The following is a 20,655-nucleotide window of genomic DNA, read 5'->3' as shown; positions in this document are numbered from 1 at the left end:
TCCTGTGACCACCAGTTACGCCTATATGCATGCATACAAGTCCTTCGGCCGATCTCTCCCCCTTACCCCCTCCTTCCCCCACCCTCCCTCTGAGGTTTGACAGTCTGATCGATGCCTCCCTGCCTCTGGGTCTGTCCTTGTTCATCAGTTTATGTTGTTCATTATCTCCCCCAGCTGAGTGAGATCATGTGATACTAGAAATACACTTATATGAACCGAAAATGAGACAAGCAATAATGGTTATGCTGAGAGGCAAATGAATCAGTCTGTAGTGAGTTTCTTTCTGGGCCAACAGTTCTTTTGAGTCCCAATTTCAATGTCAAACAGTTCCTTATGTGTACATGTCAGCAATGATATTTCAGTTCTGCATGGTGGACAAATGGTGATAATGCAGGTCCGACCCTCTCTGGTTTGGTCCTGGGCAACCTGCAGTGACGCACAGCTGCTGACTGCTAGTATGGCAAGGTAGCCACAGCATTTTACTCTTAGTACATAACATTACATCTTATTTTAAACAGGATAAGTTTTAAAAAGTGAAGTCGTACTCATGGGGCTTTATAGAGTGTAGTCCCTGATTTTCTAAATCCAGACTGCTTGTATTTCTTATTTACTTATATATCATTCTATATCCCTATATTTATTTATTTATTTTTGTTAATCCTTACTCAAAGATATTTTTTCCGCTGATTTTTAGAGAGATTAGAACGGAGGGGAAGAGACAGAGAGAGAGAAACATTGATGTGAGAGAGACACATCGATTGGTTGTCTCCTGCGTGCCAACCGCTGCCGGGGATCAAGCCTGCAACTGAGTTATGTGCCCTCGACAGGAATTGAACCCGTGACCTTTCAGTCCCCTGGCCGGTGCTCTAACCACTGAGCACCAGCTAGGGTACTATATCCCTATTTTATAATCATCTGTTTCCTTGCCTGTGTTTGCCACTATCATGTGAATTCTGTGACAGCAAAGGAAGTGTAAATTGTGAGACCTGGAACATTTCAGAATTCATCTGCTTCAATTCCCTCAATGTGTTGAAAAGAAACAGAAGCTCTGAGAAATTCACTGACTTGACCAAACCTTTTCAATGAACTGAAGAGCTGAGACCAGAACCTCAGCACCCTGCCTTCCTGGAGAACGTTGTTTTGGCTGCACTCCCTGGACTGCCATGTTGACCCTTTGGCTAATCTACCCACAACAGCTATCAGCCTGATATTATAACCAGACAGTATAATTGTACTAATATCTGATTCCTCAACCTTAAAGGCAGATTAGAGAAATTGGTCTGATGCAAATCTATGGTTAATATAGGAATAAAAGTTTCTTGCTAATGGAACTTTATAGAAAAACACTCTATACATGTTTTACTATATAAGCAAGAAATTAACTTTTGATGAAGCTTAAGTATCCTCTTTACTTACAACTATTTTCACACTCATATTCTCTGACACTTGCTTTTGAGCATAAAGCAGAGAGTTAGAATTATGTGAAGAGTTACAATCTGGTTGGCTGACACTCATGGCAAATATATCCCATCTTGGAAATTCTGATACTCAATTTTCAAAGAACCAGGTTATCAGAATCAGGAGCAAAGCGGCCACACATTATTTAATTCCTAGAGCAATTCTGTTTTTATTAATTTTAGAGAGAGAGGAAGGGAGAGATAGAATCATCAACGAGAAACATCTATCTACTGTACCCCGCACACCCCCCACTGGAGATTAAACCTGCAAGCCCGGCATGTACCTCGATGGGGAATTTACCTGGCAACCTCCCTGGGCATGGGTCCATGCTCAACCAACTGAGCCACACCGGCCACAGGCCTAGAGCAATTCTTTAGCTTTCTCAAACCACTGTTTAGAATACAAAACATCAACAGATGAAGAAAAGGTAAGGAGAGGGAGAGTGTGAGAAAAGAGAAGGAAAGAGAAAAAGAATAAATGGAAGGAAAAAGATAGGGAAACATATACATAAAAATTTTGCTATGTGATGGAGGATTGGAATTTGCATTTGTAATTTCCTTTCTTTCCATCTTCATATTTATTCCAGAAATTGTCTTAAATGAGAAGGAAAAGAGAAGGACAGCTGTCAGGACCTGTGCCTTTGAGCCTGTGTCTGCTCAGAGAGTTTGTAGTGCACAGTCAGCTCTCCTTCCCCTGGAGGGATCAGGAAAGAGTAAGGAGTGCTAGGGACCAGGAGGCACTGGAGGAGGGAGGAGAGGAGGGGGCTGTCTCTTATTCTTGTCAGGGAAAGCTGCCAGCTAGGCTATCGTCAGCATCTTTTCTTGTTCTAGGGACAAAGCATGTTCTGTTATGAGATCCCTGCTAGCAGCAGCTGTAGTTTCAAAAACAAAACTTGTGTAGAAATTATGTCTCTTCTTTCATTTTCTTATTAAGTATGTGTGAGAGGAATAGAGGCTAGTAAATATTGTAGTTTTATACTTGTTTAAAATATGGAGCATTAAAACCATACCTCCAGTTCCATTTTATTACATAGATGATTCTCTGCTACATGTCTACTAACTGGAGCATGTCTTTTAGAGTTGTGGGATGTAGGGACTTGATGAGATGGAGAAGGTAGTAATGTTTGGGAAATATTCACCTAGTACAGTTAAAGAATGCTCAATTAAAAAAATATCCTTCTTTTTTGTGCATTTTTTTTCTTGAGTATGTGCATCACTGTACACATGTATTTATTAATACGATGTGGTTCTTCAGCCCCCAAACAAGAGAAACGTGATTTTGAAAAAATAACTAAAAGATAAACATACTATAACATGGTAATATAGGTAGAAGATATATGTCCAAAAAATTCTGTAAATCTCAGACTGTGATCATGTAGAACTTCAACTGACCTTGAAACTGACATTTACTGACTCCCAAACTAGGTTAATGGGTTTTTGATGACTAAAGCCAATTCATGATCTGTAAACACCAGTGCACATGTTGCATGTTTTGATGTATGTTGCATAAGTTATGGGCAAACATGGTAAGAAGGCATTGCAGGCTGCCAGAAAGAAACACAACAAATTTCATTAACACCAAGAGGGGAAGACCACAAGAGGGAAATTTAATTCTTCATGTGTCTTGAAAGTATGTTACTATTTTTGATAATTTTACTTTCTTTATAATGGTTGGTAGTTAAAACTTTTTTTTTCTTTGAAATCTGAGTTATGAAGAAGGCACGCATTTTTACCAGAGAGAAGATCTAGCACAGATCACGTGCTTGGGGACCACAGGGGTGGATTCCCGATTCCACAACGTGGGCCTAGGTTGGAAAACTAGGGTTGGTTGCTGGGGTGGACACTGTCCTTCTTTTCCTTCAACTTGAGGAGATTATGATTTTACCAGGAAGGGGAGACATGGGAGGAAAGAAGGAATGAAAGGAGAAGGGGAATGGAAGAGCAAGGAGGAGAAGAACGGATGAGGAAGATCAGAGCTAGGGAAAAGAGACATAGGAGGAGGCAAGGAAAAAGGAAACGGAAGCCTGAGATGGGAAAGAAGAGAAGAAAAGGGACATGGGAAGAGTTGCCTCCTCTCTCCTCTTGGCTCCTCCATGTTTTGTTCGGTTCCTCGGCTGTGGGAAGGTGTTCCCAGGATTTGTGTGGGGGAACTTCATCCTAACCTGGTGGAATGAATGGGCCATGGAAAGATGGCCCCTTATTTGATACACAGGGATCATAGGGAATTGAGTTTTTACTTTTGTACTTTTAAATATATTTTTTATTGATTTCAGAGAGGAAGGGAGAGAGAGAAATAGAAATATCAATGATGAGAAAGAATCATTGACTGGCTTCTACATGCCCCTGACTGGGGACTGAACCCGCAACCCCGGCACATACCCTGACCTGGAATTGAACCGTGACCTCCTGGTCCATGGCCATTGCTCAACCACTGAGCCACACCAAACCGGGCTACTTTTGTACTTTTAAAGAGTGAAGTAGAGTTATAGTAAAAAGCATTCACTTATTTTACATTATATGTTCAAATAAGAGCAACAAGTATATCTAGGCTCAAAGATTTCAGAACAAAAGTTTTATATTTCTTAGAACTAAGTATTATATTTCATGCCTCATGTTTTACAAAATCCTATTTATTTTAGGCATCAAATCCCTAAGGTCAAATGAATATTATAGAACAGCATTTTGGTACGACGACCTATTTGTCAAGATCGGGCAAATGGCTCATTATTTTTCAAGGGGTATTTGATACATGTAAACAAAGAGTAAAATAAAACAATCTGGAGTTCCAAATGGCCTTGCACCCATATTGAACTTACTGTACACGGTCATTCAGTTTAGTGGTAGAGAGCAGTAGGAAATACGGACGTTAAAATACAGAAGGGCCTTAAAATCCATAATCCCTGGCGAGGAGACAGTCTGAGCTGTGTTGCTTTGCACATACCTGCTAGCTTCATCTTGCTCTGCCACATCATCATATACTTCTTGGTCATCTTCAATGGGTCTCGATGAAAGAGGACCCAGAGAGTTTTTCTTCCGTTGCAAGGAATCATAGTCAATCTGCACAGCAGTGGTTTTAATGTAGCCATCTACCGAAAGGGGAATGATTTATGTTCAGGTGACTGCAGCTTAAATAGTTTAAAGCTATGAATAGAATATCAATTGCACATTTGCTCTTTAAAGTGGCCCCTGAGTTCTTTGCTTGCAATTCTGATTCATAGACTTCCCATGTAGACACACATTTTACTGTACCCTGTCCAAGTTTTATGCTGCTGTGGTTTGGAGTAAGCCTAGAGTCTGTTTTCAACATTCCAAAGTGATTCACATGACTTTCTCTCTCTCTTTTTCCCCCCCGCTTTTAACATCACTGAGGACCCTAATGCTCTCTTTCCTCCCTGGAGTAATATAAACATTTACATTGTTCTCCACTAAAAATAACACAGATGAAGTGAAGTTGGAACTACTATTCACCTGTCATTTTAAACCTTCCTATCCTTGTCCACCCAGAACAAAGCTCCTAACTCAATGGTTATGAGCAGTTCTGGAAACATTTGTGCATTTCTCATTTTTGGCTCCAAAAGAGGACAATCTGAAGTCATCGGAAAATGTGCACTCACATGACCCCCGGGTGGTTCTGCCCAACCACTTCCCCTCCGGGTTGTCCGTGATGCGAATTATTTCAATAGGCTCGCCTTGCTTGAAGCTCAGCTCATTCTTCCCCCCTTTGACATCACAGCAAGCTCTGGCTTGATGGATGACTTCAATGGGGCCGGTGAGCTGCAAAGAGGAAAAGAAAAACAATCACAACAGGCTTCTTTGCTATTCAGAGAATCTTTAAGGAATGCAGCTTGAAAGCCAGTACGTCCACAACTTGCCAACCTTCCTGTTTCCAAACGCTACAGGTTTAAACTAGAAATGGAGGGGCATGTCATTCCTGGGAATGCTCTTATGGGAGCAGTGAGGGGAAACTCTCAGGGGTCAGGCAGGACCAGCGAGGAACAGGTGCACGTGCTTGGGTCCCGGAGAGAGTGGAGGTCTGTGGACCGTAGCAACGCTGCGAAGGGTTTGCAAAGGAAGCCACTGATAACCGAATACCACGCATGTACGACAATCCACTCCGGGTGCTCTGTGTTTTTACAGGATATTCGGGTGGTCTGCCTGGTATGGGAAGGTTTCTTCTCACACCGTGTTGTGAAGTTATTCCGATGGTTCTAGAAGGCCTAGAACAGCTAAGGGAGGGGCAGGTGATGGGGGGGGGGGGCGGTGTACTCGTGGGAAAAGCAATTTCATTCATTCCATTTCTTCCCTAAGTTTGTGGTATTGTCTGTGTATGAGCATGGAGCAGATATTACCTGCCACAAACAAAATAACATTTTAGAAATAGCTTTGTAAATAAAAAACAAAAAAAACAAAACGCAGCAAACAAATGTGGTGAGGTTTTGAAAATTAATAGCTTGAATAGTACAGTGGTTTCTTGACATCAGGGGAATCATGTAGTTTAGACCACAAATCCTAAAGATCTAATTTTCTAATCTTAAATTGCTATTTTCTAAAACAGAATTTCTTGGATCTTTTGATATGCAAATATGCATTGTGACTTTTGCCTCATTTTATTGAACATATGATGCTATGACTAGTGAGACAAATCATTATGTACCCCCGAGAAAGAAATAAAACAGTTTAACTTAAATTATGATGTGCCACTAATGTTAAGATGCATCCTAATTTCAGAATTTCAAAATGCAAAATATTTTATGTCTTAGAATTAAGGAAATATGGTATCATGGAGCAGTTCTTGCAGTTATTTAATTTATTTATTTTTGACATCTATTAAGATTTTGAGGAGGAATACAGCTTGTGAAGTCCTAGTCTTGAGAAACATTTGAGTTCCTATTTAGTGGTATGATTCCCCACACTATAATTTTCTTACTAAAAATGTTATTTGGATGAATGAGTGAAGCAATGCAAAACTGATTTCTCCAAAAGAAACACAGGAAAAACTTCACATAATTCCCTCAAAACTATAAACTCTTTCTTTATAAAATGTGTGTTGTGAACACTTTCATTTAAAAAATTAATTTTTTCATATATTCCACTTGAAAAATATAAATGTTGGAGCCATACATTCTGGAAGTGTAAGATGTTTTACTATTCACATTGTAATCTTAATTTTACTTACAAATAGTAAGATTTTTAAAAATTTAATGAGAACTTATAATAGATACAGTGCTTTATGTGCATTAATTTATTTAATTCCAAAACAGACATGTATAGCTGGAATTTGAATCCACATCTACTCAACTGACTAAGCTTTACATTGTCCCTGCACCATGTTGTCGAAGTTTAGTTTTGATATAATAAATATATGAGACGTTATATATAAATAAAATGTTTACAATTCAAACTATGCAGTAATTATTTTAGGGGAATTCAATGTTTAAAGAAAACTATATGAATCCTTTATAAAGTAAGGGATAATTTTGTAACTCATTGTAAAATATAGCTGACATACCAGACCCACACCAGATGGGCCATGTCATCCAAGATGGTGAAGACAAGAGAAGAGAGCAGGCAATAGAGTGTTAGTGGTAGTAATAGGTGTCACACAATCAGAATCAGAGATTAGAGGAGACAGAGGTCAGACATCCAGGTGGATGCAGAGGGCTGGGAAACAGCAGGTATCAGAAGTCAATGTGTACATACGCTTAACATCAAGGCAGGTCTAGACCTTGGCAGGTAGAGAAGCTCAGAGAAACTTGATTCTAAGACAAGTGTCTCCAGGTGACTTCATCCGGAGACACTGTGTCCCTTGCACTACTATAATACATGCCCCAGAGATGTGTATGGTCCAAAGCTCCCAGCATAAGTAAGTTAATATGGAGTGTGTAAGGAGGAGAGCCACAATGGACTTGAGTGACTGAGTATTCATTCGCTCAGTCAACAGATTTCCTGGGTGCCCACTAAGAATAAGCCACCATATTTTATTTGAATTTTATCGTATTACATGGGATAAGGGAGCATATTGGACAAAAACAAGTCTGTTGTGAGGATAGTTACTCCTTAGAAAACAACGACTAATTCTCCAGCCATGTAAGGTTTCAAGAAAGGTGCCCCTTTTGTGTGACAATTATAAAAAGAGGTTACTCTTTTCCACCGGTCAGCAAGCAAGCTCTTACTTTAAATTTCTTCTTTATCTCTTGTTCTTTCTTTTCCCTCTCCTTCTGTTCCTTTTTCTCCTGCTCTAATCTCTTTTTTTCCTCCTTTTCCCTTTTCTTCTCTCGTTCTTTGGATGCTTCTCTGTGGAAAAACATTGTTAGGTTGTTTCAACAGCTGCAGGCATTGATGTGATAAGGCTCACTATCCAGAAGGGTTTCTATCCACAAGGGAAGATAGTATCTGAAGTCACATGAAGGTAAAAAGCCAAGGGGGTGGGGGAGGGGGGTCAACATTCCTGGATGTGTGGTTGTTCTTAAAGCCCACAGGAGGCACGCAGAGAGGATTCCTTCCAAAGGCTCTGCTTTCCCTTTAGCTTGTGCAACAAGTGAAGAGACTGTTTATAAAGGCTCTCTCCTCTCTCTCTCCCCCATGCACTCACAGGTACAAGAGCACACACATGGGGTCTATCTAGAGGCAAGATTCTGGTCTCTCTCCCCGCCTATGTGGCTCAGTGGTTGAGCATCAACCTATGAACCAGGAGGTCACAGCTTGATTCCTGGTCAGGGGACATGCCTGGGTTGCAGGCTTGATCCCCAGTAGGGGGCGTGCAGGAAGCAGCAAATAAATAATTCCCTCTCATCATTGATGTTTCTCTCTCTCCCTATCCCTCTCCTCATCAATAAAATTATATTTAAAATATGCTGGTCTCTCATGCAACAGCATTTTAACAGAGTTCTCTGTGAAATCTTCAGACAATAAAAGACTCTTTAGTCCTTTGTATTAAAATAAAGGGTACCATTATATCTCAGTCATTTGAACAAAAAAGCTTTCCCTGCCTAGTGCTGAATATCCATCCATTCTCCCACCTACAAATCATTCTATTCATCTTAGAAGAAAAATGTCATGGTAAAAAATGCAACTCATACATGTCTTCATATGTTTCTCCATCACTTTCTTCCTGTCAAGAAAACATGAATAATAATTAAGTTTAGTTATTTAAAAAAGGGAGCACACACATATTTTCATAGATCAAGCACTTAGTAGGATAAACATAAATTTAAGTGTATGTACATTTGGCTTATTTAAAATAATTTTTTTTCCTTTTTAGAGATAGACCATGAAAGTAAACCCCAGGAGATTTCATTTTATCTCCTGCTATATAATTCAGATGTGTAGCCAGACTTAAGTTTATGTTCAGTGCCACAGAATTCCTATGAGTCAGAGTAACAATTGGTATTTAATGTCTCAAGCATTTTAGATGAACTAAGATCATAAATGGAAAAATATCTTTACTTGTAAGAATTTTCACTTGTTAGTTTATACTAATAAAAAATGAATCACAATGATTATTAAGTAGTCTAGTTCCAGCAATATAATATGAGAAGGAAGAAAACTGACCTCATCTAGATTTCCAGCACCTAAATGGGTTAAAAAAAAGAATCACACTTAACATACTGTAATTAAGAAATACTTTAATACAGAGTTATTAGATATAATATAATATTATAGATAGTTCGTAATCTAACAAAATGTATGTTTTATCAAAGACATGGAAATACAAATTAGAATATGTGGTTTAGATCCTTATTATGGCTTTTTGATACTTGTCATTTAATTATAAAATCATTTCATTGGCTTTCATAAGATAATGAAGACACCCTTTATTCTCTTTATGAAAGGCATGCACATTTGCTATGGGGCTTCTCTGGAATAAAGTTATTATCAGAAAATCACAACTCGTTTTCCCTTTTTGACTCACTTGGTCCCAGTGATTTGCTTTCATGTATCAAATAAATCAAGTTAATTAGATTTTTTCAAACAAGATAACTTTTTCCCTAGAGATAGGACTTCTTCAATAAAACTTATAAAGCTTAAATTGTAAGGTAAAAATTAATAATTTTTTACTGTAGTAACATTTAATATGTTCAGTGAAGGACAGCCTGGGCTAAGTTAATAGACAACAAACAGAATGACAGAAGGTATTTGCAATCTCTGCAACTCACATGGGATTAATATCTGGAATACAGGACACTCCTCCTACATGCCAACCAGAAAAGGACAACAACCCCAAGGAAAAAAATGGTCAAAGGGTACAAACCGGCAACTTCCAGAGAGGAAACATGAAGGCTCATAAACAAGTGAAGTCCTCAGACTCAACAGTAAGCAGAGGTATGAAAACGAGGTATCATTTTATACACGGAAGACTGGAAGCAACTGGAAAGCTGAATAGTACCATGTGCTGGTGAAAGGTAGGCATCTTGCAACCTTCCTGCTGATGGGAGTGTACACAGAGGCAGAGCTTCTGGAGAGCCCTCGGCTCCCACCCAGTCAAAACGAACACACCACAGCTTAGGAGCAGCCATACCTCTGCTGGGTAAATCCAGCTCCATAAAGAGTCTCACAGAGGTCCAAATTGGGCACGAAGGTGCACGGAATTATTATTTGTCGTGCGAGTGAGTTGGAGTGAAATGTAAGATGTGAATGCATAGGATGTATACCATAGAGTACTTAACATGCATACCATGGAGTACATACATGGAGAACATATGCAGTAGTTAACACCAACAAATCCTATCTAATAAAAGAGTAATATGCAAATTAACCATCTCTCTGCTACACCCACAAGCCACGCCCACCAGCCAATCAGGAACGAGTATGCAAATTAACCCAACCAAGATGGCAGTTAATTTGCATATCCAGGAGTAGAGCGAAGACTGAAGACAGTGTAGAAGGAAGTCAAGTGTTGCAGAAGGGAGCGAAGCTGCAGAGAAGCAAGCAAGTGGGGCTGCGGAGAAGGGAGGGAAGCAGGCGGGGTCAGGGAGAAGGGAGGGAAGCAGGCGGGCAGGGGAGAAGGGAGGGAAGCAGGCTGCCGCAGGAAGCCCTATTGCAGAAATCTTCCTGCAACGGGCCTCTAGTTAAATATAGTACATATAGCAGCATGGATGGGTCTTTTAAAACACATGATGTTGAGTGAAAAAAAAAGAGTTCAAAGTGAGCTCTAACATAGTATTCATGTAAATTGAAATGTACACACACAACAGTATGCAAAGAATATATACAGACACATACACATTAAATACATTGGACTATTTGTCTCTGTTAAGGGGAAGAGAGGAAAGAGAGTGGGTCATGGTGATAAAATGAATAAGTAAATAAAACCAGAGAAGGGACTTGCATGGATCAATGATGTTGATGATGATGCCCCATTAATAACCCTATGAGAATGATTAAACTTCTATGAGGTAACAGAAGGATAAATAAAACACCTTTTTGCCCCTTACCATCAAAGTGCATGGCACCATCTTGATTGTCTTCATTGACGGGGCTTCTGGAAACCAGAAAGAAGAAAAAGTGAAAATAGAACAAGTCGATGCTCACCTTACAATAGAAAATAAGAAAAAATAAAAATTATTCTTTTTTGATTCTTTTCTCTTTAATATCTGCTCTGATGAAAAACTTCAGAAGTCATTAGCATAGGCTCAGCCCTATATCTATGCTGCAACTGCAGCCAAGAAATGGAGCGTCGTGAGGCTGAGCACAGAACTGTCCATTCACAGTGAGCACACACAGTGAGTCCATTGCTTCAGGGCGGCAATAGGCTTTTTCTGTGTTGTTAAAATAGCAGTGCATCAATAATTCCATTCTGGGATTCTGAAGGCATTTGCTTGGTTTATGGTATAGAAACCCAAGAGATTTAGTTCTAATCTTTGACTCCTTTCTCTTTCCCAAACGTACTCCCATCATGTGTGGCTTGGACTCCAAGGTGCTTCGTTTCAAACCACTTCACTCCAACTGCTCTACACAGTTATTAATGCCTGGGCTTGGCCAATCCCTAATTACTGATGGAACATCTACATTTTCCATTTTTATTCTCCAGTTGATTAGCATAGCTGGAGAAAACCGCCACTTTATTGATTCTGGATATTATAAATAATTGACATTCAATCTCGACTGTACCCTCTACACTGTCCTATAATCTAATTACACTTTCTTTCTAGTCAACCCTCTCTTGCATCTATCTCAATGGCTAGGCACCACTTTCCTCTCCTCTCCCCTATAATCGGGTGATCTTGTTTCTTACTTCACTGATAAGATAGCAACTATTGGGTATGAACTCTCTTAAGAAAATACATTCTGTAACCCCCCCCCCCAAAACAAAACAAAACAAAACAAAACAAAACAAAACAAAACAAAAAACCCCTCTGGCTGTGGAAGCCACTGCGCTGCAGATGAAGTCAGGTGAGCCAATGGCAGTGCACGACTAAAGCGGCAAGTCTCGAGCCGGAAGAATTGAAAGCATTTGTAATGAACAGAAAGGTTATAATAGTAAATTCTTACTTTTCCTTCCATTTTAGAGGCCCCCCCCACCCCCCCCGGACGAAAGAAACCCAAACCAAATCTTACACCGACTACGATGACCTTAGGAAAAGAACTGTTTAACCTTTCCTTTTCCAACCTCGGTCACTTCCCGTTATTTATTATTTCTTCTTACCTCACTTTTCCTGTATCATTACTATTAATAACCATGTAACTTTGCTTTGTGTACTAAAATATTCAACCGCAGGTTCTGTTTTCATGTGAACAATTCGTCATACTGTTAAAAACTATAACTGAAATTTAAAATAGCACAAAAAGCATGTTACACTGAAGATGCTGAACACTAATCATGAGAAAGATACTCTTTGATGCACTTCAGTTCCTCTGGGTTGTCTGGGTAAAACAGCAGGAAATATAGCTAGCTGATTTCTGACCACTAGGTGGGGAGACAATACAATTTAAAATATGATATAACTTTGGCCTCCACGACTTCATTTTTAAATATTTATTCTTTCTAATTTTCACCTGCCTCCAAACTTTTCCACTCTTGGGGCACCCTGACCTGAGTGAAATAATTACAAGTGACTTCTGGGGAGCAGGCAGGTGATAAAGGCCACCCTGTTTCCTGAAACCCTTCCTGGGTCCCAGAGAGAGATCTGTCTTCTTGCCTTGGAAGCCTCCCTAGTCCATTATTTCCTTGGAAAGCCAGGCCCGCACCTGAGCACCAGTCCCACTTGCTCTAGTCCCTGGTCCCAGGAATGGTTCCCTTTCGTTGCCATTATTATTTCCCCTCTTCACGGGATCTTCATTAGTATACAAACACTGTTCTCTCTTTTCTTTTGGTTAATCCTCACCTGATAATATTTTTTCCAGTGATTTTTAGAAGGAATGGAAGGGAGGGAAGAGAAAGAGAGAGAGAGAGAGAGGAGAGAGAAACATCAATGTGAGAGAGACACATTGATTGGTTGCCTCCCATAGTGCTCTGACCTACAAGGACCAGGGATCAAACCTGCAACCCAGGTATGTGCCCTTGATCAGAATCAAACCTGCAACCCTTCGGTGGGCGGGACGATGCTCTAACCATGTAGCCACACCAGCCAGGGCTTTTATTTCTTCCATCTTAAAAAAACCCCACAAATCTTGATTCCGTTTTCTCACTAGTTACTGCCCCATTTCTTTGCTTCCCTCTTTTTTTTTTCAATGCGCTGTCTGTACTTGAGTTTTTCAGTTGCTTTCCTTCCTTTTCTTTTATTTATTTTTTAATATATATTTTATTGATTTTTTTACAGAGAGGAAGGGAGAGGGATAGAGAGTTAGAAACATCGATGAGAGAGAAACATCCATCAGCTGCCTCCTGCACACCCCCCATTGGGGATGTGCCCACAACCGAGGTACATGCCCTTGACCGGAATCGAACCGGGGACCTTCAGTCCGCAAGCCGATGCTCTATCCACCGAGCCAAACCAGTTTCGGCCTTCCTTGTTCTTTTAAAGCCATTTTTGCTTTCTTTATTGATTAAGGTATTACATTGCCATTTTGATGAGGCCTGCGTCCCCACTACTCCTGAGACTTCCACCCACACTGACCTGCCTAGCGCTCGCTTACTGGCCCTCACAGCCTTGGACACAGTCACTGCTTCCTCCTGGGGAATACTACCTTGTTTCTTGTTTTTTTGTTTTTTTTTTCCTGCTTTATTGCTTGTTCCTTTCTATTCTCCTTTCCTGATTTTTTCTTCTCCCAGGACCCAGGGCTTGTTCCTTCTGTCTAGTTATCCTCATTTCCTTAGGGATCTTAACAGTCTCGTGACTTTAAGTGTGGAATATGTGCCTCTGACTCTCAAATGTATATTTTTAAACCATAACTCTCTCTCTCAAACTCATCACTCTTATACCCAATTGCCTCCTCCACGTCTCCACTCGGATGTTTAAGAGACACCTCAAGCTTCACATAGCCATGCCTTCCTGACCTTCTGCACCCCAAATTTGCTCCCCTGCAGCCTCTCCCATTTCAGTTGATGGAAACATCATCCTCAGAGTTGCTCAGGCCAAAAACCTGGGAGCCATCTTCCATCCTCATTTCCTTTCACATTCTGAATCCAAATTGTTTAAAAATATATTCAGAATCTGCACACCACCCTCGTTAGACACCCCTCTATGTCCTGCCTGCATTTCTGCAATATCTGCCTAACTGCTCTCCCTGCTTCCACATTCATCTACTGTCTCATTTCCCTTGCTCTACTTCAGCCCATTACCTCCTTCCTAGTCTTTGAACATTCCAGGCCTTTGTTCTGTTTTCTCCACTTAGAACTGTTCTTCTACAAGTGTCTGCATGTCTAATTCCCTCACCTTGCTGACTCTAAAGTGTACCTTCCAAAAAGGGAGCCACCCTCACATCTGTTGAAAGTTGCAACACACTGTCCCCATTCCCACCCTTGCACTGCACCACCCAACCCTGGGCTATTTTCCCCCACAGCATTCAATGTTTCCTAACAAACTACAGTATATCCTTTACCTGTTTGTTATTACTCCTTTGCTCCCTTGTCCCTGTTTCATGTAGGCAGGGGTCTTTGTTTTATTTACCACTTCCTGATCTCTTATTACAAAGGCACAAAGTAGTGGCTTAAACAGTAATTGTTGAGTGAATGTAAAATAATCTATTAGCTCTTGACTCTGAGGGTGGCCATTGATTGGAGATGGGAGGAATGACATTCGCAGGCCAGTGGAGGGAGCACCAGGGAGACACCCTGTGTGTTTTGAAGGGTGGTGGTGTGAAAAAAAGCACAGGAACACCCATATTTTAAAATTTTACTTAAAGAGTTTTCCATAAATTTCCCTCTCACATTAAATGTAAAATTTTGAGCCCGACTATCAAGACCCATTTTGCTTTCATTTCCTCACTGTGTCTTATCTAGCTTCCTCTACTTGGGGGAAAGTTTCTAACCCAGATATTTCTTCATTTTGGAATTTACTTTAGCTCTCTGATGAGAGCTGAGAAGTTCTCATTATATAAAAATATTATGTTATAGATGTCCGTTAGCATTCATTTCCTCTATTCTCTCCATCTGACAATCAACTTTCAGAAGCTCCAATTACATAGGGTGTCCCAAAAAAATGGATACACACACTTTGAAAAATTATAAAGGCAGTATTTATTAACATATATTTTATTTTCAAAATTGAGCTATTTTGGGGGGACACCCTATAGTTTACCTAGGCAATATAACATCTAAGACTCTTATTCCTCTCCATCTTTCTTCTGAGAGTATGTATTTTGTGGAGTTGGCAACTCTTAGATGAATCAGACTTTCTAATTAGAAGTCCTTAATCAGATGGAAATAAGGGTAAGGTAAAGTTGATTACAAGTGGTGGCTTTTGCTATTATTTTCATCAAATAAGAACTAGAGCCTGGCTGATCAGCAGGTCCTTTTCAACTTTGCAAGAATTCCCTGCAAAGCTGGGAAACTGACCAGCATCCTTAAGAAATAGCCGTACAGGTTACCAGGCTGTTTATAAAATCCTTTCTTCCTTCTACAACATTTTACTCCTCATCCCATTATTATGGATTCCAGGGAATAGGTTAGCACAGCAGGCCCACAACTGCTATTTTTAGAAGAATCTGCTACCAATGTTGGCCCTTGGCTTGTATCTGGAAACACAGCTTCTAAAGCAGGGGTCCTCAAACTTTTAAACAGGGGCCAGTTCACTGTCCCTCAGACAGTTGCAGGGCCGGACTATAGTTTTAAAAAAAAACTATGAACAAATTCCTATGCGCACTGCGGGCCCGGGACGAGTCGGCTGCTAAGCAGGACAGGCAGCGGCACCCAGCGGGCCAGATACATGTCCTTGGTGGGCCGCATGTGGCCCGCGGGCCGTAGTTTGAGGACACCTATTCTAAAAAATTCCCTCCACTGATAAGAAAAGTTGCCTAGTGGTCAGAGTGCTTTGCTGTGTCTGGACTATATGAACACTGTGATTAGGATGAATGGCTGCTGCTTTTCTATAAGTCTGGCATTTTGGTAGTTGCTAGGTAGCAGGTGCCTATATGACCAGCTTTCAATCAAAACCTGTCTCTACTAGGCTTTCTGGGGAAGCAGCATCACACGTTTTCATAGTTGGAGGACCTTCTCAATGTGTCTTTTCCCAGCCCTAGAGCACAGTTCTGCTGTGATAAACCCGAGCCATCAGCACTATCTATGGTGAGCCCTGTGAGTCCTTTCGGTAAATCATCAAACATATGGGGGGTCTTGGGGACCTCCAAACAGCAGGAATAGTGCCAAATACTCCTTCTTTTCACATTTCTTTGATCGAGCTATTATGTACCAGTCTTCATGTCTTGTAAATGTTCAGGAATTCATGCTCAAGCTATTTAATACAACCTCTTACTGGAATTACACAGGACCCAAAAGCCTGGCTGAAGTCAGAAGCTGGGATAGGGTCACATCATAAAATTCAAAAGTACTACTAGTAAGTTCAAATCAAGTGGGTTAATTTATCAAAGTAGAAAAGAAATTAAGAAAAGGACACAGGATGAATACATATGAAAGGAAAGTAATTACACAGAAATCAGGTATATCGAAGAACACATATTAATTAGTTATTTTAATTAAACTATACTTATTTAGCATTTATATGTTAGTAGGCAGATGGCTTGCATTCTTATTTGGTAGCTGGATATCATGGGGTTTTAGAGACTTAAATTAGAATTTATAAACTTAACTGTTTGGAAGGGTATTCAGTTCATCTGAACGCACGTCATTGGCCATAGAGAAGGTAATAGTCACTTATCTGGTCTAACACCTTCTGGTGACTGCCTTTGAATCTTCCCAAAGCATAATAAAGTGAAACATATTGGAGGCTACCCATGACTAGCATGTTTCCAACGCCCACTCTAAACTGTAATCATCAACATCCAAAGAAAGCTGTCAATCAGATATTATTACTAACAGGCTTTATTATACAGATTATGGATATTAAGACTTTAAGTGCAAAGAACATCAATCTGGTAGGGGATTGAAGTGAAGGAAAAGCAAACTGCAGCTCAATATTTGAGGTATTACTTACTTGTGGAAAAGGAGAATCATGGAAAGCAATTCTCTAGAAGAATGAGAAGATCTAGCCTCACTTGCCATAAAGATCCATGCTTGCCCCAGTCTGAATACTTCAAATACCCTCCCCCCGCCCCCAACATTTCATTCTACTCCAATCTTCCACTTGCTTTTTTCTCAACCAGCTATTCTAGTAAATCACAGATAAAGAGTCCATGCATAGCCACCCATGTAGTTCTGACATTTCTAAAATGTACCCTCTAAGAAAATTTAAGCTTGAATAAAAGTTTTCTAGGTTTTTAAAACAGCCCGAAAACTGAATGATGAGAGAAAACTTGTTCTTTTACTTTGGACTCAGACTGACATTGGCTCAAGTGTCTGCTCTATCCTTGTGTGACCCTGGAGAAGCTAATTAGCTTCTGTAGCGTTCCGTTTCCTCATCTGTGAAATGACGATAACACGAGTAATTCATTACGATTATAGGAATTATAGATGTAAAATGCCTAGCACGTCATAGGCTGTCAGTAAAACATGGTAGTAGTGGTGGTGCTGATGGTGATAATGGTGGTGGTGTTGGTGATGATGGTGGGGAAAGAGATGGTGGTGGAGCTGATGGTGATAATGGTGGTGGTGTTGGTGATGATGGTGGGGAAAGAGATGGTGGTGGTGCTGATGGTGATAATGGTGTTGGTGTTGGTGATGATGATGGGGAAAGAGATGGTGGTGGTGCTGATGGTGATAATGGTGGTGGTGTTGGTGATGATGGTGGGGAAAGAGATGGTGGTGGTGCTGATGGTGATAATGGTGGTGGTGTTGGTGATGATGATGGGGAAAGAGACGGTGGTGGTGCTGATGGTGATAATGGTGGTGGTGTTGGTGATGATGATGGGGAAAGAGACGGTGGTGGTGCTGATGGTGATAATGGTGGTGGTGTTGGTGATGATGGTGGGGAAAGAAATGGTGGTGGTGCTGATGGTGATAATGGTGTTGGTGTTGGTGATAATGGTGGGGAAAGAGATGGTGGTGGTGCTGACCTGAAAAATGCTTCAGAGCTTTAAAAAAGGCAGTAGCAATTTTCTTGCGATGAATGCGTAAGAGAAAAAACCACCGTAAAAGCAGGTAAACAAGAGTTGCCCAAGGGTCTGGAGGATAAGAGCAGCTGCTTAGACATTCTTTTTCCCTGTTAGCTGTCCACCTTTGTGTCCCCAGCATTCTACCACGGAACCCTCCGCATTCAGCCAAGCACAGTCTGGAAATCTATGGCAAGAGACCGACAAAGAAATGACAAGATAACCTTTTACTTACTTTAGATCTAAAGGCGGTTTAATGTTTCTGGGAGGTAGACTTGGGACTGGTGGTTGTGTTGGGTGAGAAGCTGGCAATGGCGGTTGGCTGGCTGGATGGGGTGGTGGAGGGGGTGGTAGGGAAGCTGTTGAGTAAGGTGTTTGGCCTTTGCTGGTACCTAAGAAGTAAAACAAACAATACCATGAATTAAGACAAATCTTCAAGATATAAGAACTGGTCATTCCAAGTATGCAGAATTGAGAATTTTAAACATGAAAGTGTAAGAAATGCATCCTAAGTTGAATTAATGCATTAAAGAGTCTAATATTCCAAGTATTATGGGACATGGCATTTTTAATGTCCCGTTTCTTTTATTTTTTCAGCCTTAATGATGTATAATTGAATAAAATTGTAAGATATTTAAGTGTACAACGTGATAACTTTGTACACCTATATATTGTTTAAGACCCCTCCACCCCCATGGAGTTAGTGAACACATGCAGATGAAACTTAAAAGTCGCTTCTGTAGATATTACATTGTAAACGGGATAAAACATTGAGGAAACCTTTTCCCAGGATTTGAAAACAACTCAGCAAAGTAGTCACTCAATCACTGGAAAGTGAGTGAAGGTCTGACACATATCTTTGTTGTTTGACATTTGTCTTGTTAACATAAGTGAAAATATTAATCAACATTCAAGTTAGAGCTACACCCCTTCGTTAACTGCAACCATAGGTTGGTTACAGATGTAAAAATTAACCATGGGCTATATGGAATTTTCAACAAAAAGTGCTGTATATTTTATTAGTATTTTGTGTGTTATACATCCTTTATATAAATACAATTTATTACATGTATGTATGTAGACATAACACACATACACATGGTTTTTTCCTGGAGAACTTGTTCCACATTTGCCAGCATACCACTGCTTATTTCTAAAAACTGTCTAGGTTCCACTGGCTAAATAATGAATTGAATCACTTGTCTCTGTATCTCCACCCTTGGCTTCGACCCTCGTCCTCTTTGCCAGTCCCCGATTCACTTTCTGATTTCATATCTTACGCTTAGGAATTATGCACGTTGCCTGGTTTTCCTAAATGCAGAGTTTGTATTTCGTGTCCTTGCTTTGGGGCAATTTTTTGAAAGGCAAACGGGGTGGCCTCTTGAAAGACATTTTGTTTTAGTTTCACATGTCTGAGCATTAGTGAGGTCATTTTTTCCATCTTTATAACCATTTTTCATTTTAATGGTATTATCTATTCAAATCCTTTGCCTATTTTAAAAATAGTATTTGCTTTTCCTTATTGGTTCAGAAAACCTCTTTATTAAGGATCTTCATTGTTTTGCTTCTTACATGGACAAACCAAAGAGAATCCTTTGGCTGCTTTGGCTCCTGTTTCTGCCTGTCCAGAACAAACAAACCAACATGCACAAACTGAAAACAAAACAAACAACCCCAAACCTTGCCACAAACAATCACATCTTCAAAGTCTTCAAAACCTTTAAAGAAAATGTAGCGCTTAACTGTAAATTTCCTTAATGGTCAATGGCAGGCTTTTCAAGGACATCATATACAAAAAGCATCCTAATTCCTTTCAGATCTTCCCACCTCTTTGCAAAGTTTCTCACTTGTGGTAATTGTTAAGAACATGGCCCTCTCCCCTCACTATCCCAGTCCTCTTCTTGGAGCTCTAAGCTTGCTGAGGCCCTGCACTCCTGCCTGGGCACACCCCTGCCTTCCCAATCCTCCCAACAGGAGCTCATTTCTTTGGCAGCTGTTTCGGGGGAGTTGAGGTAGGGAAAATTAATTCCCTTATAAATCAGGTATATAAAAATTCCTAACTGATGATATTTTTATTAGAAATAGTATATCAATTTCATTTTTGTCATAAGTTCAATATTTTGATATATTGGACTACTGTCTTTTCTCTACATCTAAATCAATAAATAATTTCTTTTACATATAATTTCTATCACTTAGAATTACATTTAGAAAGATCTTTCCCACCCTGAGAACATATAATTATTCACCTTCTTTTTCCTTTGACTTCTCTAGTATGTATGTATATATTTACATTTAACTTTTTAAAACTATTAGTAATTTATTTTGGAGTAAGGCCTGAGATCAGGATCTATTTTTATGGTTTTTATTGTTATTGTTGTTCTTAAATCATTTACCAAATGTCCCTGCTCCATTTATCTAATAAGCTATTACTTGCTGATTTGAAATGCCTCTTTTATTATGGAATAAACATTTACCATCCTATTGGATATGGCAGGTGAAAATGGTAGCTTGTTATTTTAATTTATAAATTATGAGGTTTGATAGATTCATAAGTGATTTAAAAGCTGTACACAAAGAGAATAAGCGACTGTGAGTGGATGCTATGAACCAT

At 39.9% G+C, this 20,655-nt stretch overlaps 1 protein-coding gene across 2 annotated transcripts in view; it reads right to left on the bottom strand.

Annotated features, from left to right (window-relative positions):
* FYB1 (FYN binding protein 1) overlaps positions 1–20,655 on the bottom strand; it is an 80,965-nt gene that overhangs the window by 24,805 nt on the left and 35,505 nt on the right. For both annotated transcript variants that reach the window (XM_080679652.1, XM_080679653.1), the window contains exons 2-8: positions 18,277–18,433; positions 10,892–10,938; positions 9,009–9,028; positions 8,537–8,568; positions 7,631–7,751; positions 5,072–5,231; positions 4,399–4,543 (exon numbers count right to left, since the gene is read on the bottom strand). In XM_080679652.1, coding sequence (XP_080535778.1) covers positions 4,399–4,543; positions 5,072–5,231; positions 7,631–7,751; positions 8,537–8,568; positions 9,009–9,028; positions 10,892–10,938; positions 18,277–18,433 — 682 coding nt within the window. The remainder of the gene's footprint in view (positions 1–4,398; positions 4,544–5,071; positions 5,232–7,630; positions 7,752–8,536; positions 8,569–9,008; positions 9,029–10,891; positions 10,939–18,276; positions 18,434–20,655) is intronic.

This window comes from Plecotus auritus (genome assembly GCF_963455305.1).
Source record: "Plecotus auritus genome assembly, chromosome: 7".
Taxonomy (NCBI): Eukaryota; Metazoa; Chordata; class Mammalia; order Chiroptera; family Vespertilionidae; genus Plecotus; species Plecotus auritus.
The sequence above is the reverse complement of the archived record's forward strand: the minus strand, read 5'-3'. Positions and strand labels throughout refer to the sequence as shown.